At 34.4% G+C, this 15990-nt stretch overlaps 1 protein-coding gene across 1 annotated transcript in view; it reads right to left on the bottom strand.

Moving 5' to 3' along the window:
* The window catches only part of LOC150100014 (F-box/LRR-repeat protein 4-like), a 213813-nt gene that overhangs the window by 97804 nt on the left and 100019 nt on the right, over positions 1 to 15990 (bottom strand). The window contains exon 10 of the mRNA XM_090403195.1: positions 8908 to 9043. Coding sequence (XP_090259321.1) covers positions 8908 to 9043 — 136 coding nt within the window. The remainder of the gene's footprint in view (positions 1 to 8907; positions 9044 to 15990) is intronic.

The following is a 15990-nucleotide window of genomic DNA, read 5'->3' as shown; positions in this document are numbered from 1 at the left end:
ATGACTTCTGCATTCTTCAACCTTGGTATTGCTTCTGGGTCTGGCTCTCACTGATGAGATCTCAATAAAGGTTGAAACTGGTCTGAGTAGTGGCCCTTCCCATAATGCATAGTATTATACATGACCATAAGGATATGTGCTTTGCATTATGGGATACTAAGGCAAGTGATGTGAAGTCATTAGCTTCTATATACAAGTTGCCCAGTGCTAAAGTTACTTCAGCATTTGGATAAAGGATTAAATCAAGAATATAATTTCTTAGTATCTTTAATTTATAATTTTTAAAGCATTACAGAAGGCAGCTGACAATGAAAAAGGAAAAGTTGGTCCTTGTTGGAGATCTAAACAAGAAATTAAAAAAAAATGATTTACAGACATATAAGAATGTTTAGAAAAATTCAGAGAAAAGCTAATAATAATGGTATGTATCTGCTCAGGACATGGACTAATTATTACTAACACTATATTCCAACATCAAATGGAGCACAAATTCACATGGAGAGAAAATGCAAGGAATAAGAAAAGTCTCACTGACTATGTTATTGTTGCCAGTGATGTTTTTCTACTGATTCAGGACACGACTATACGGATTGAAATAGGAAGTGATTACCCTTTAGTGTGGAGCAGGATAAAATTTGAAACAAATCAAAGTTGAACAGCTATCAGATGGGAACTGTAGCCATATACACAAACATTATTCAAGAAAAATTGAAAGAGTTTGGAAACAAGAACCAAACCTTGGAGATACAGTGGCAAACCTAAAGAAAACATTGATTGATTCAGCAATCAATGTTTGTGGTGAGCATGTGGTGAGGTAATAATCTGCAAGGATAGAAAAATCAGAACTCCATGGTGGATTCAGGAAGTTAAAGAGGAAGTGAAAGAAGAAGAAGAAGAAAGCATTTCAAAAGGTCCAGGCAAGTAAGTCAGCTTGTGCTCTTAGGGAATATAGAGAAAAATGTAACAAAGAAAAGTATTGTGTAAAATGAACTAAACGAATGTCATGGGAACACTTTGGCAAGAACATAGAAAATAAATATCAGGAAGGTGTTAAAATAATTCTGGAGATTATTGAAAAAGCTCAGATATGGAGGAAAGAGTATTGTAAAAGGAATTAGAGATGACAAAGAGAATAGGAAAACTGACAATAAAGATATCCTTAATGTATGAACTAATTACTTTGAAAGACTGCACAAAGTGAAAGAAGTAGTGACAGCATGGTGGTAGAAAACACAAAACAAGAATGCCATCTTGAATATATATATATATATATATATATATATATATATATATTTGTATTCATAGTAGACAGAGCTATCAAAAAACCTTAAATGTAGAAGGGCAGATGGAGTAGATGATATTCAACCAGAAATGCTAAAATATGGAGGTATAAAAATTTTTCAGTGGCTACACTTCGTAATTCAAAAGGCCTGGGTTAGACGGTCGAATTCCAGATTGGAGTAGAGAATTCATAGTAGCTATCCATAAAATAAAGGTAATAAAACGGTTCCATGAAAATTCATCGAAAAAAACAGGTAATTGAAAGACAATTCATCGAAAATGCAATTCATCGAAAAAACAATTCACCGAAAATTTTAACTAAAATTACATTAAATTGATCCAGCTAAAGAGGAATTGCTAATATCATTTCGAAACTTTTTTTTCGATGAATTTTCATTGAAAAAAAGATTAAATCAAACTGTTTGATCTATTTAGAACAAAAATTGAATGGTGCAGAAAGCTTCTTGTACCGACAACGTCTACTAATTCCGCTAAGTCAGAGAGTGTGTATGTAATTATGTATTACAATAATACATAATTTAGACAACTTATTTCTTTGTTGCTATGAATATAGCTGAAATGAAAACTGGAACAGTTTGACATTTTCTTGTAAAAGTTTCAAATAGCGATTCTGAATCAGATTCGCTATTCTAATAATTCAAATAATTCAATTTGAATTATTATGGGATGAATAAAATTCATTCCATAATAATTGCTGTATTGAAGTCGCATATTACTACTAGTAACAATAATAATGGAGTCTGCATAGGCTGAGTTTTTCCTCCTGGAAAACAAATCAGTCCCATGAACAGACATGAAACAGTTATCGGAAAAGAAAGACAATAAGAAACCATATTGTTCTATAATTATTCCCTATTAAAGTAGTATTGCGTTCTCACTCTGCACAGTTCAGTATTTGTTCTAAATGAATCACTTTTATCATAACATTTTTGAAAAGTTAAAATTTTCGGTGAATTGTTTTTTTGATGAATTGCATTTTCGACAAATTGTCGTTCGATGAACTCTCTGGATACCAATAAAACTGAATGTGAGAATTATTGAGGAATTTCTCTACAGAGTGTTCCTGGTAAGATTTATGCTAGTATTCTTGAAAAACAGCTAAGAAAAAATATGGAGGAGAAGCTTGGAAAAGAACAAGCTGGGTTCAGGCAAAATCAGGTTGTCAGAATCTGATTTTCACTTTAAGACAACTAGTTGATTAATCATGGGAATATAACAAGGATCTGTATTTATGTTTTATAGATCTGGGAAAAGGCATGTGACAAGGTGCCAAGAGAAAAACTGTTCAAAACATTCTAGTTATATGGTGGAAATGGGACATTATATCAAGCAATAGATAGTCTCTGTATGAGTTGCAAATCAGCAGTTAGAATTGAAGGAGGTACATGAAGATAGTTTGATGTTAAATCAGGTGTGCGACAGGGGTGTACATCATCTATATAGATGATGTACACCCTTGTCGCACACCCTAACCATATAGATGATTATTCATCATCTATATGGATCCCATTATGAAGGAATGTGGAATTAAACCTGATATCAAAATTGGAGATACTAATCAGCTCTTTACTTTATGCAGATGATGTTATACTCCTAAATAAATCCAGGAGCATAGAAATCAAATTGAATAACTGCTGTAATAAATATTATTACAGCATTGAATAACTGCTGTAATAAATATTACAGCAGTTATTCAATTAACTAAGTACAGAATAAGGAAGAAATGATAATAGGCAGAAAACATCAACTGCATCACGAATGGAGAACCTATAGAACAAGTAAAATTCTGCTATTTAGGCTATATCTAAGCTATTTTAGTGAAGATAGCAAATTAAATTTGGAAATGGATAAAAGAATTAGTAAAGCAGGTATGGTAGGAAGTCAACTGAATAAATTTATATGGAATAAGGGAGAAATTAGTCAAAACACTAAATTAGCTGTATACAAGACAGTGTTCAAACCAATTTTAACTTATGGATCTGAGAGTTGGGTTAGAAGTAAAACACTTGATCAAAGACTAGACTGCTGATATGATAGTCCTGAGAAAGATTGGGGGGGGGGGGGGTGAATAGATGGCATCAATGACAATATCATATTAAAAATGAGGATATTAAGAAAGAACTTGCCTTTGTAAGCATTTAGGAATGCGTTAGTAGAGCTAATCTCAGGTGGTATGGTCACTTAAACAGAATAGGAGAGGAAAGATTAGCTAAGCAAGTATTCAACTTTTTCAAGCAATATATAACAAAAGGAACTTGAGGTCAAAGAATGTTAGATCAGATTATAATGTCAGAGGATGTTTCAGATGTAACTATTCTGCCTCTGGTTGGTGATAGCAGTGATCATGTGGTGCTCATTTTGGAAGTGGCTAAGTTTATGAATTTCCATTCAGGACAGGTTACATGCTGAACTACAAAGCAGAAAATAATGACCAACTGAGGAGTATACTGGGTTCAGTGCAATGGTATCAGCTGATGGCTGTGAAGATTAACGACAGTGCATGGGAAGCATTTAAAAAAATACTTAAATGATGCAATATCAGAATGTGTCCCGAAAGTTCGAAGAATAAATAGGATAAGAGTCAAATGGATATGTAATCTTATCAACCAAGAGATTTGTAAAAAAATCAATGATGTGGAAGGAATACTGTGTGTATAAGGATGATGTCCATTATGAAAATTATAAGCAACAGGCCAGAAGAGTCGCAACTGTTGTATGGAAAGCTAAGTTTGAGTATGAAAATAAACTGGCTCTGCAAGCAAAAGATAACCACAAAGAATTCTATTGATATGCCACAAGTAAAAGAACAAATGAATATAAAAGAAACTCTACTGAATGTAGAAGAGGTTGTTATGAGTACCCATTTTGCTAAAAGGCTATCAACCTGGTGTATGCAATACTAAGCTAACTGCTATTTCTTCACTAGATGAAGTAATTCAGGCATATGAGGAGGAGGTATTAGAGCTGCTGCACAAACTGGATAAGAATTCAGCAATAGGGGTGGATGAGATATCAGCATGGATGCCAAAAGATTGTTTATCTGAATTGGCTATTCCTTTAAACAGGCTATATATAATTTGAGTCTCAGAACAGAGATTCCGCAGGACTGGAAAGAATGTATGGTAATCTCATAGCACAAGGGTGGTGCAAAGCAAAGATCGATGTATCCAACTATTGACCAATCAGTATTTCAGGAGTGGGGGTGAAGATTTTGGAAAAGTTGGCTAGGGCTAGCATTCAGAATTGGGTTGCCAGAGAAAGCCATGAACGGCATGTGTTTACTAAGGGAAGGTCATGTTTTAGCAACTTGCTCACATTTTATAATAATGTTACCATTGACTTAGACAAGGGGAATAAATACACCATGATACTTTTGGATTTTGCTAGGCTTTTGACAGAATACAGCATGGAAGAATGTTGTATAAATTGGAGAATATAGGTTTGGATTATAAAATATTAGCACAGATAAGAGGATGGCTGATCGACATATCAAAAATGTGGTATACAGGGATGTAAGTCTGCAAAATTTAAGGTAACCAGTGGTGTACCACAAGGATCAGTCCTTGGTCCACTTATTCAATCTATACATTAATGATATTAGGAAGGATTCAACAGCCAATATACAGCTATTTGCTGATGATTCAAAGATAGGTAGGTTAATCAAGAATGATGCCGATATGCAGTACTTGCAGAATGATTTAAATACGCTAGAATTGTGGGCAGATTGCAAATACAACTCCAAATATAGTTTCAATGATGAAATGAACTTTGACATGTAAAGATAAGGATGTCATATTGTCTCTTTACAAGGCCTTGATAAACCTCACTTGGACTAATGCGTGTAGGACTGGTCTGCTGGTTTCTGTTGTGATTCTGATACAGTGGAGAAAGTGCAAAGGAGAGTGTTAAAAATGATATTGTGGAACACTGATTATCAAGACAGTTTGAGAATTTGTAAACTGCAGACAACAGCAAACAGGAGAAAGATGAGTGATATGATTGAGATGTACAAACTTCTGAAAGGTCATACAGGATTTTAGTTGATGGAATTTTTAATTTCATGGAGGGTGGGGAAAGGACAAGAGGGCATCCTTTGAAGTTGAGAATGAATGCTGTTAGATATTTCTCTCATAGTTAATGCAGTTGTGTGATTGGAATGAGTTGCCATTGGATGTTGTGTGTGCAAACAGTGTGAATGAATTCGAGAACAAGTATGACAGCTGGTGTGTGTGTGTGTGTGTGTGTGTGTGTGTGTGTGTGTGTGTAGTACATGACCTCTCTAGATGAGTCACTGACTCCCTGGAGGTCTTTCTTAATAATAATTATATATACACATACACAGAAAACCTCGCTTAACATGAATTCGACATGCACGATAATCAGTTAGCGCAACTGAGTGAAATGATACTATTTCCCGCTTTAAGCAAGCAAGTAATCAGTTAATGCGATTTTTTAAAATTATGCGAAATTTTTTGTCGCAAATCTGCAGCAAGCGGAAAAGCTGGAAGTCATTAAGAGACATGAAAGTGGCGCTAGTAATATGATTATGCTGGACAGAGCGAGTCTACAGTTCGGACTATATTAAATAAGAGCAAAGAATACAAAGAACAAGGAAAAGTTGCTACTGCTTCTTTAAGGATGCAGATCACCCAAAATAGAAGCCATTTAATGATCAAGATGGAGCGTCTTCTATCGCTCTGGATTGAGGATTATAACCAAAAAATAATACCTCTTAGCAGGGAATATTCAGGCAAAAGCTCTCAATATTTTTACCTCATTGAAAGAGACCAAATTTCAAGAGGAATGTGAAAGCTTTACTGCAAGTTTAGGATGTTTTTGACCATTTCAAAAATTGAACTGAACTGCATAATGTAAGAATAACTGGGTAATCTGCAAGTGCTGATAAAGATTCTGCAGCCAAATTTCCTGAAGAATTGCAAAGCATAATTCAGGAGAGCGATTATGACGATCAGTAAATATTCAATGTCGATGAAACTATGTCGATGATGGCATATGCTTCCAAAATAGGCGTATGCCAACAAAAACTTTCTTCGCTAAAACTGAAGCATCTCAAGCAGAATACAAAGTATCTACAGATCTTAGCTTTATTAGGAAGCAGTGCAGAAGGTGACTTTAAACTCAAGCTTATGTTAGTTTATCATGCACCAAACCCAAGATCTAGCATTACTGAAGAAATCGTGCAATTGGAAAAGAATTAATGAACTTGGATTTAATGAACTAGGTAATGAAGGTGTGAGAAAGCTGCTCGTTTCCCATTCAAAACAGTTAAGCGAGAATGATCTTCAACTAGAAGTTCACTATTGTGCATTAATTGATGGATTAATTAACTGCATTAAGCGAGGTTTTCCTGCCTTTATATATAACTAAAAACTAGTGACAACAGAATTAGATAAGGGAAATGGCTATATCATAACAGTGATGGACTTTGCAAAGGCATTTGAGAGTGTGCATATGAAGAAGATAGGCAGTGTGAACAAGAAGAGAACGTTACAAAGCTAACTGCAAAAGAACTTGAGCTAGTTTTCAATCACATCGAGTATGCTAATTTTGTTCGATGCTGATCCTGATATGGAACGAAGCTTCAAAGTCTGCCGAAATCTTGATAAAGCAATCGCCAGCAATTGTAAATTGCATGACAAGATGAAAAAGTTGAGCACGATTCAAACATTTTTACTTAATTTTTTTGTAAAAAAAGTAGCTCAATCAAATGTTTAGACATTAAGTAAAAATTTAAGCAATTGATTTTTGTTAACTTGGATGATTTTATCCTCTAATTTACGCTAACTGATGGATGAATCATACTCATTCCTATTGTTTATTGTATTCGCTTAAAGCTATTTCTGCTTAGCATGCATTAATAGATAGATTAATTAACCATGTTAAACGAGGTTTTCCTGTATGTGTATATATATATATATATATAAACTAAGAACTAGTGACAACAGAATTAGTGCAAAGGGAAATGGCTATATCATAACAGTGATGGACTTTGCAAAGGCATTTAACAGATACTAGAGAGTATACAGTGAAGTAGAATCCAGGAGAATGAGGATGACTAGTGGATGTTTCAAGTCTCTTGCACTAGGACCACTACTTTTTAAGTATATTAATGATACAGGGAATGATTTGAGGAAGGGATATTCAATTGTTTGCTGATGATGCACAACTGGAAAGTACAATGGCTGATGCAGGTGATGTATATCCTTTAGGATGATTAAAATAAATTGGCATTGTAAGCAGAGAATAACAGTTGTCAATTTAATGTTTCAAACTGTAAGGTTATGCACTTCAGGATGAAAAGTCAAAATGATGGTACTGCATTGCAGAAAATTGATTAAGCCTGAAATACTTTGATAATTTTAGGGACAATGGTGGATATAGAGTTGAAGGTAAGACAGCATATTGCAAGAGTTGACAAAATAGCTTGAAGGATTACTAGGATATTGAAAAACACACTAACAATTAAAGATAGGAAAGCTATTGTCACTCTTTATTATGAGGTTTTCCCCAACTTGACTACTGTGCACAGATTTGGTCACCTGGGTTTCTTGGGATTAGGAGGTGGTGTTGGTGGAGAGGATTCAGAGACGAGTGATCGAGCTTGTTACTAGTCTATGGAATGCTATTTATGAGGATAGACTGAATGTGTGTGAGTCAAAAAGTTTAGTTGATAGGTGGACAAGAGGGAACATGATAGAATCTCATAAGTTAATAAAGGGGTTCTATAAGACTGACACAAAAGAAATTTTTCAATATATGACAAATAGAGAGAACTAGGGAGTCACCCCTAGTTCTCTATTCTAGTCATCCCAGGAAGTTGTGTAACAGTGGAATTAATAAGGGTGTGCATTTGGCAAGTAATAAAATGAGTAGAATGATTGCCAGAAATAGCTGAATGCATGACAGTGAATGAGTTTAAGGAGAGGTATGATAAGTATTGTGTGTATAAAGGTTAGTGTGGTCTCCTGCAATGAGTTTTGTGACTCCATGGAGGTATGCATTTAATAATATACTACTCTCCACACTCCTCCCACATTTCTTTTAATCTTTATATATGATTGTGATCGAATGGTGAGACGGAGTTGTAGAGCAGGTGCCCTCCCTCGATGAGTCCTTGGATTCCCTGGAGGGTGTCTAATAATAATAATATTACACTTAACTCAGTGTGAGAAAATGATGCCCATCCAGTTTGAATCCAGTTGTTTGAATCCAGTATCAAGTATCAGGGTTTTGCAAGTGAAGGTGAGTCAACCAGTCTGAAATGGAAGCAGCAAGGCTTTTGCTCTCAAAAACTTAGGTTTTTCATTCTGCAAAACAGAAAACCCGCCAGAAGACCACCCAAAATTTAGTCATAACAGACATGATTAATTTTCTGTCCACCTGATATGTTGTGCATGCTAATTTACTGAGAAACATCATTGTTATATATTTAACATTTATCATGCCTAAGTATTTTACTTGTTCTGTCTTCAAGTTTTGTGGTGATAAATATGGCAATTTTGAAAAATCAAACTCATTTGAGACTGGCACTGTGAATTTATGAAGCTGTCTTTAATTCACACAATTATAACTTGGAAATCTCACCTGAGAATTGTGATAACAGAGTGCTTGTCAATTAAAGTTCTATATACATCCAGTAAAAGGAGGTCAGGAAATCTGGATATCTGCATAAAGCCTAGGTTAGTTAGCTCCTTCTGCCGGCAACTACGCATTTCCAATTCTGCATTAACAAAAAAATATAATATAAAATACAATACCAATTCCGCTTAATAAAGTCAGAATTCTTATATGAATTCATTGAGCTATACTAAAGAATTCATAAAATTAATGATTAATAAAATTTTTTATTCTTTATAACGAATTATGTATTTTAAAAATTTAATTTTATACTGGAAAAATTATACTTACGATTCAAAGAAATTAAAGTATAAAGCCCACAGACATCCCATTATGCAAAAAGATAACCTGAAGTATGTGCATAAATCCAGTAATATTTCATAGATCTTTTATACTGAATGTAACAGACCTGACTGTATAAAGCTTATGATAAAAGTTATGAAATTAATTAATTTTATTAATCTAGTGTCCCCCTCTTATATGCATATGTAAATTGGGAAAAATTATATCATCTATATCCATAAAAGTAAGGACAAAGTTAAAAATGCTATCAATTGCAATTGATTAGTCACTGAAAAATATCTTATATTTAACAATTCTTCATTGTTTAATCAAGACAAATTAGCCCTACAATTTGAATAACATATTATCCTCAAACAATTAATCTTATTTAAAATAAATGTGAGAAATACACAATAAACAAAAGTTAGGCATCTCCTAAGGAATGATATTTATTCTCTGATTTATTTAATAAAAGATTTGAATTGCATCCACGATGCAAGAACTTTTCCATTTCAGGTAAATTAATTGGGTATTGCACTGACTGCTATTTTTGCATGACAAAGATATCATGATTATTCTCTTCAAAGTGTTTATTAAATATTCAAATTTATCATGGGCAGTAAGACCTGTTGCCTACTGTACTGATCTTCCCATTCCAATGCTATCTTAAAATGTATAAATATTTTAAAAGTGAGTGTTGAAAATATTGGAGCCTAGTCCTTAGGAATGATCCAAAGTTTACTCTTATAATCTTGAGTCCCATATCATAAGCAAATGGAATGATATAGTTTACATTAAGCAAGTTAAGTTAAGAATAAGTCAAATGACAATTCCATAATGCAAGACTGGAATTTACTGTAAAAGTATACCAACATGAGCCATTTTTTCTTGTAAGTGCAAAAATTTGCTCATGAAATTTTATTATATATACGAAAAACTTTGCTATTGTAAACCATACATTAAACCATACTGTAAATGGTTTGAAATGTTATGAAAAAAATCCTGCACAAGGCACAGATCACAAAAGAGAAGTTTTTCAATATAACAATAACTTTTAAAACCTTACTAAAGCAAAAATAAAACTAAAAAGTAAGCTAAAATTGAAAAAAAACTACTATGGACAGATAACAAGCTTACAATTACAAACAGATTATGCCTTATTGACACACTAGCTAGTTCAGCTTCTATATGGAAGTGAAACTTGGACCCTCCTAAAAGAAGGTGAAAGGAGATTGCTAGCATTTGAAATAAGGTGCTATAGACAACTCCTAAAGATATATACTGATCACATCACAAATTTTGAAGTAAGACAAATAATCAGTTCTTTCACTGGTCCAAAGGATAACTTAACTAAAATTCAAAGGAAACAACTTATGTTGTTTGGTCATATCAGCAGATCAAATGGTCTACCAATGCAAGTTCTTGAAGGATAGGATTTATTCCAGGAACTCAAGAAAGAGACAGATCCAGAATAAACTGGATAGACAACATAACAAATTGCACAAGTGCTTCACTTACAGAGCTGAAAGCCAAGAGCCAATCAAGACTCTTTGCTTTCAGTAGATATTAGGAATATTTCATAATATCTACTCTAAGGTCTTTTGTGGACTATGGGATAAAGAAAAAAGAAGAAAGCAAAAATAAAAGAGGCATCTATGTAGGTCTCCCTAAACCTATACAAGATATAAAGTAGCCTGGTTTACGATATAATTTCCTAGTTTACCATTTGTATTGGCTTTTTGTTGATCTATTTATTATACATTATTTTTCTTTATATTTAATCCTTTCTTTTTACTTTCTGCATTCAATTCACTAATCATTTGTTGAAGTTCTTCTGCAGAGTTTCCTAAAAGAACAATTGTCATCAGCAAATCGTGGGTGATTTAGTTCTTTCCCATTTACCATCCAGATTTTTAAAAATTTCTTTTAGGACTGCTGTAAATAATTTAAATGAAATGGCATCTCCCTATCTCTTTTTTTTTTTAAATAGGAAATTTCATATTTGTTCCTGATTTTATAGCTGCAGTTGAATTTTTATATAAAGGGCAATCAAAATTAAAGTATCCCTTTAAGGCCTCGTGGAGCATCACTCATCCAAATGCTGTGAAACTTTGCAGTAATACATTGTGCACCATACAGAATCAATATTTGAGAAAAAAAAAGTAGTTCTAAAATTCACCACCAGGAGTGCTGTACGATGCACAGAATTTAGATGTAGTAATTTTTCTGCATGTGTAAGAAGGAGAAAAGAAATACAAGCATAAATAACATTTTTATTCACTTCCATTATACATTGAATGAGCTGTAATGTTCAATCTACTGCCCTACACAGTATTCCACAAACTGCATCTTTTGCAGCATGTTCAATAGCAGAAGGCAGCTGGTTGGGAATGATGTTTCATACATGCTGCATTATGCTGTCTTTCAACACTGTCGATATCAGGACAATCCCAATAAACCATGTCACTGAAAAATCCTCAGAGCCAAAAATCACAGGGGATCAGATCAGGGGAATGAAGTTGCCATGTAGTGGGAAACACATGGCTGATCAACTCTGGCTTCTGTGAAACGTTCTTGAAGAACCTCCTTATACAGATTGACTGATGTGTAGAAGGGCTGCATCCTGTATGAAAAGGACTCAATCAATGAACAGGCACTGCTATAGCTGTGGCACAACAAAATTGTTTATCATATTTATATCTCATATCATATGTTTATCATAGTTTATCTCAGTAACTGAGCAGGTCACAGGAGCTGACTGGCGAATGTCCTCAAAGAAGAATGGCCCAATGATAAATGAAGCTGTAAACACACCAGACAGTAACTATGAGTAAATGCAAAGGAATTTCTTGGATTGCATGCAGGTTTTGCATAGCCCATACCTGGAAATTGTGGGTATTCACAGCTCGATTCAGGTGAAAACCAGCCTCATTTCCCCACAAAATCATCCATGGTCATGCAATGTTCAACTCCACTTGAGCAATGAATGTTAAAGCGAATGTCAGCCAACTTTCAAAGTCCTGCAGGCGCAACTCCTGTGTCAGGATTATCTTGAATGGGTAGAAATACATAATCTTCCATAGAAATTTCCACACAGTTGTGTAAGGCAGCATATGCCGGCCTGGTTAGCCACATGGTTAGCTTATCTGTTCTCTAGCCAAAAGCTGTAGGTTCGAATCCCACCGTGGGCATGGATGTTTGCGACTATCTGCGAAAATACTAGTGGTGGTGGTCGGCAGTAGATGGCATTGGTGTAGATCAGGGTTTCTCAAACTTTTTCTACGACAGGACACTTCACAAATTCAGAAATTTTCACGGAACGCCTTGGTTATTTTGTAATGTATTAATTAATAATTAATTGGTAATTTAGGTGATTTTTTATTATTAATTAATAATTGATAATTAAACAATTAAAGTTTAATTTAATTGATGTTTTAATTAATTTAAAGCATCAATAAACCATCCTCAAAATAATTTGTATTGATTTTCATTGACATATCCCATTCTGATCACCAAAAATTTATAATATTATTATAAGTACTTACGAGTGAATGCAGACTTTTTCTCCTGTGTGCTGGTAGTTTTCCCCTCCTTTTGTACATCCTGGATATCTTTGTAGACTTGAGGTGGATGACTCACTATTTGTTCCTTCACAAACACCTTCAAAAAGAGATTTCTTAATACCAAAATTAAACAAAGTGCCTTGTCTCTTATTCATATTAGAATTTAAATCTGTATTCGTATTACTTTTAAAAAAATCACGGCACTCCGGTTTCAGAACAAGCACTTACACACTGCAATACGAACTTGCGAAGAAAGTATTCAGTATTACTAGACCTGAGAACCAGATACTGATTACCTTGATCTTCAATTTCATGGAAAAATTTTCTTAATACTTCCTTGCTGATTGGTCACTGACATTTGCAACACAGATGTTTCATTCAGTTTTGTGGAGACGGAGAGTTATGGAGTAGGTGTCCTCCCTCGATGAGTCTTTGGACTCCCTGGAGGTGTCATGTAATAATAATATCCATACATCTGATACAGCACGTGCACTGCAGGAACCAATACTGTAATTCATGGTCAACCCCCACAATGGCAGTAGCAACTTCATTCACTTGTTGTGAACTGGCTGGTTGCAACCTCTTCCAGGTCTAACTCCCAACGATCCTGTTTCTTGAAATGACTAATCGTTTGTCACAGAGCACATGGAGATAGAAGACCCTGTTGATATTTCTTCAGATGACAAAATTTGCAGAGTGCAGCAACAGCACTGCAATTGTTTAAGTAGTACAATTTTGTGAGTAAAGCACGTTGGAGCAAGGTTAGTGCCATCACCATGGGCAGCATTGATAACAAGAATGAAGGGAAATACCATGTCCATCTTTTCAAACCCTCCTGGCACCTGCTGAGTTACATGATATGCAAATTCCATGCATCTGGTGTTTACAACACCCCTTGTGGTGAATTTTGAACTACTTCTTTTTTTTTTTCTTCTCAGATATTGCTTCTGCATGAGGCACAACATATTCCTGCAAAGTTTTGCAGTATTTGAATCACTGGATGGTGCTCTGCAAGGCCTTAAACAGAGATACTTCAATTTTGATCATTCTGTATATGGCCAAGTATACCAATGTCGTTTTTTCAATTCCTTGAGTTAAGAGCTTCTAAAATATTATATTGAATCAAATGCCTTTTCAAAATCAATATATGCAGAGATCTAAAGGTTTTTGGTATTCATTTGTCTTTTCAATGATTTGTCTTATTAGATATATATGATCAACAGTGTCCTGAATCCTGCTTGTTGTGAAGGTTGGTAAAAATTTATTTTGTATTCTGTTGCTAATGATTTTTGTAAAAAATTTGTATATTGTTGAAAGGAGACTGACTGACAGGGTAATTTTTAATATCTTCTCTGTCTCCCTTTTTTAAAAACTATAAGGATAGCATTATTCCAACTCTTTGGTATTCTTCTGTCTTAGACATGATATATAAATTTTACTTAACATAGTCATGACTGGTTCATCTGGTGTCTTTCCATTACACACACACACACACATTTTTTTTTCCACACACAAAAGGCAAAAGAGCCTATAGCAAACAAATGTGTGCTGATTGGCACCTAGGTGGTTAGCTTATACTAAGCCAACTGCCTTGAATTTCTTCACTGTCTGGGAATGCTATCAAGTCATCTCTATGGCTGAATACAGTGAACTAAAAGGATGGAGCAATTCTAGAAACCTTTTATAACAAGGAATTTTAACTTCTCCTGATGAATATTAAAAAACATGGATGATCAGCACCACCTGCCAAAATTTCAGCATCTTCTAGAATTATCCTTACCTAGCTTAAAAATCCATGGACTAAGTAGAATTTCCACAATACCAAGATGTATAGCATTTTTATGTCACATTGCTGATATTAAAATATCGAAATTATTTTTGTACCACTAACTGGTGGAGATATTGCAAAAAAACTTGTTATGCTTTATGTAATGGAACATACAAGGCTATTTCAAATAAGCAGAGCAAAAGGGGAACTACATAATGCATGTTCTACTATTTCCAATGTTTAAGTAACTATTTGATGGCATTTACTGGAAGGTGATTATGCACATTTTCTACAATGGTAAGCTTGTAACTTCATTAAGTTAAATAGTGTCATTGTTACTGCCACTGTGGAAGTCCATACCAGAAAAGCTGGAATATATCCATGTTCTGCTATTACTAATGGATAGAATGCCAGTTCTGGGATAACACAATAGTCTCAGGATAAGTTACACATTGCCATAGCATTCAAAACAAAACTTGACCCTTTTAAGAATCCATCAAAACACTGGAAGATGAAACTTGGTAGTACCAGAAAAGGTTTGCACATGTAAGCTTCTTTTGGTGATAAAGAGCAGATTTCATCGTTATCCCAATCTGCCTAAGGATGTGGAACAGAAAGGATCATTGTTAGATGTTGTCAAATGCTCAAGTCAGATCCATTGAAGGTATTTCCAATGGAGATCCCCTCCCCATACTCCCCAGAAAGATTAAATTGTACTGCTCAGTCTGGAACTCCAATACACCTGTGTGATTTTTGTTATGTATTTTGTTTCCAATTTCAGCTTGTCTGTTCTTGATGAAAAACTGATTTGTAGTATTAGAAAAGAAATAAGCCTCCAGTTATTCAGTCACTACTGAGTTTTGGAATGAGAAAGTTTTGTGAAAGGCTACATATTCACTTGGTATGTAATCTGAGGAAAGAGAGAAAGGAATTAATGAGTATAACTTCTTAAGATAAAGGAAGAATAAAATTTCAAGTCTCATAGTTGAGTTCCATTCCAAAGTATCTATCCTGCAGGTTTCCTTGTCTGTATAAAGAATGTATACAGTCTGTATACATTCTTTATACTTTCTACAATAACAGCTGTAATTTTTAAGGAGTTGATGTCTTCTCCATCTACACATATCTGGGTGAGCATCTCTTCACAGAATTTGGTGAATTGTCTGTCGAAAAATGTGGCTGAAGGGCTAAGCATTGTTGTAGTTTTATTCTGAAATGCCTTTCTTATACTTGTTTCTGCCTCTCTAATTCTATTTGGGTCTGGGGTGGGATGGTCTCTACAAAGGTATATTAGTTTGCAACAAACTAGATTTTCCCTTTATAAAGGACTTTTAACGTTTTTTTTCCTTTTGAGCAGTGATTTTCAACCTTTTTCATAATACGCCACACCAAGACTAATTATTAAAATTCTGCGGCACGCTAAAAATATATTATTTT

Source organism: Typopeltis vanoorti, chromosome 13 (genome assembly GCF_054136105.1).
Source record: "Typopeltis vanoorti isolate ZY-2024b chromosome 13, IOZ_Tvanoo_1.0, whole genome shotgun sequence".
Taxonomy (NCBI): domain Eukaryota; kingdom Metazoa; phylum Arthropoda; class Arachnida; order Uropygi; family Thelyphonidae; genus Typopeltis; species Typopeltis vanoorti.
The sequence above is the reverse complement of the archived record's forward strand: the minus strand, read 5'-3'. Positions and strand labels throughout refer to the sequence as shown.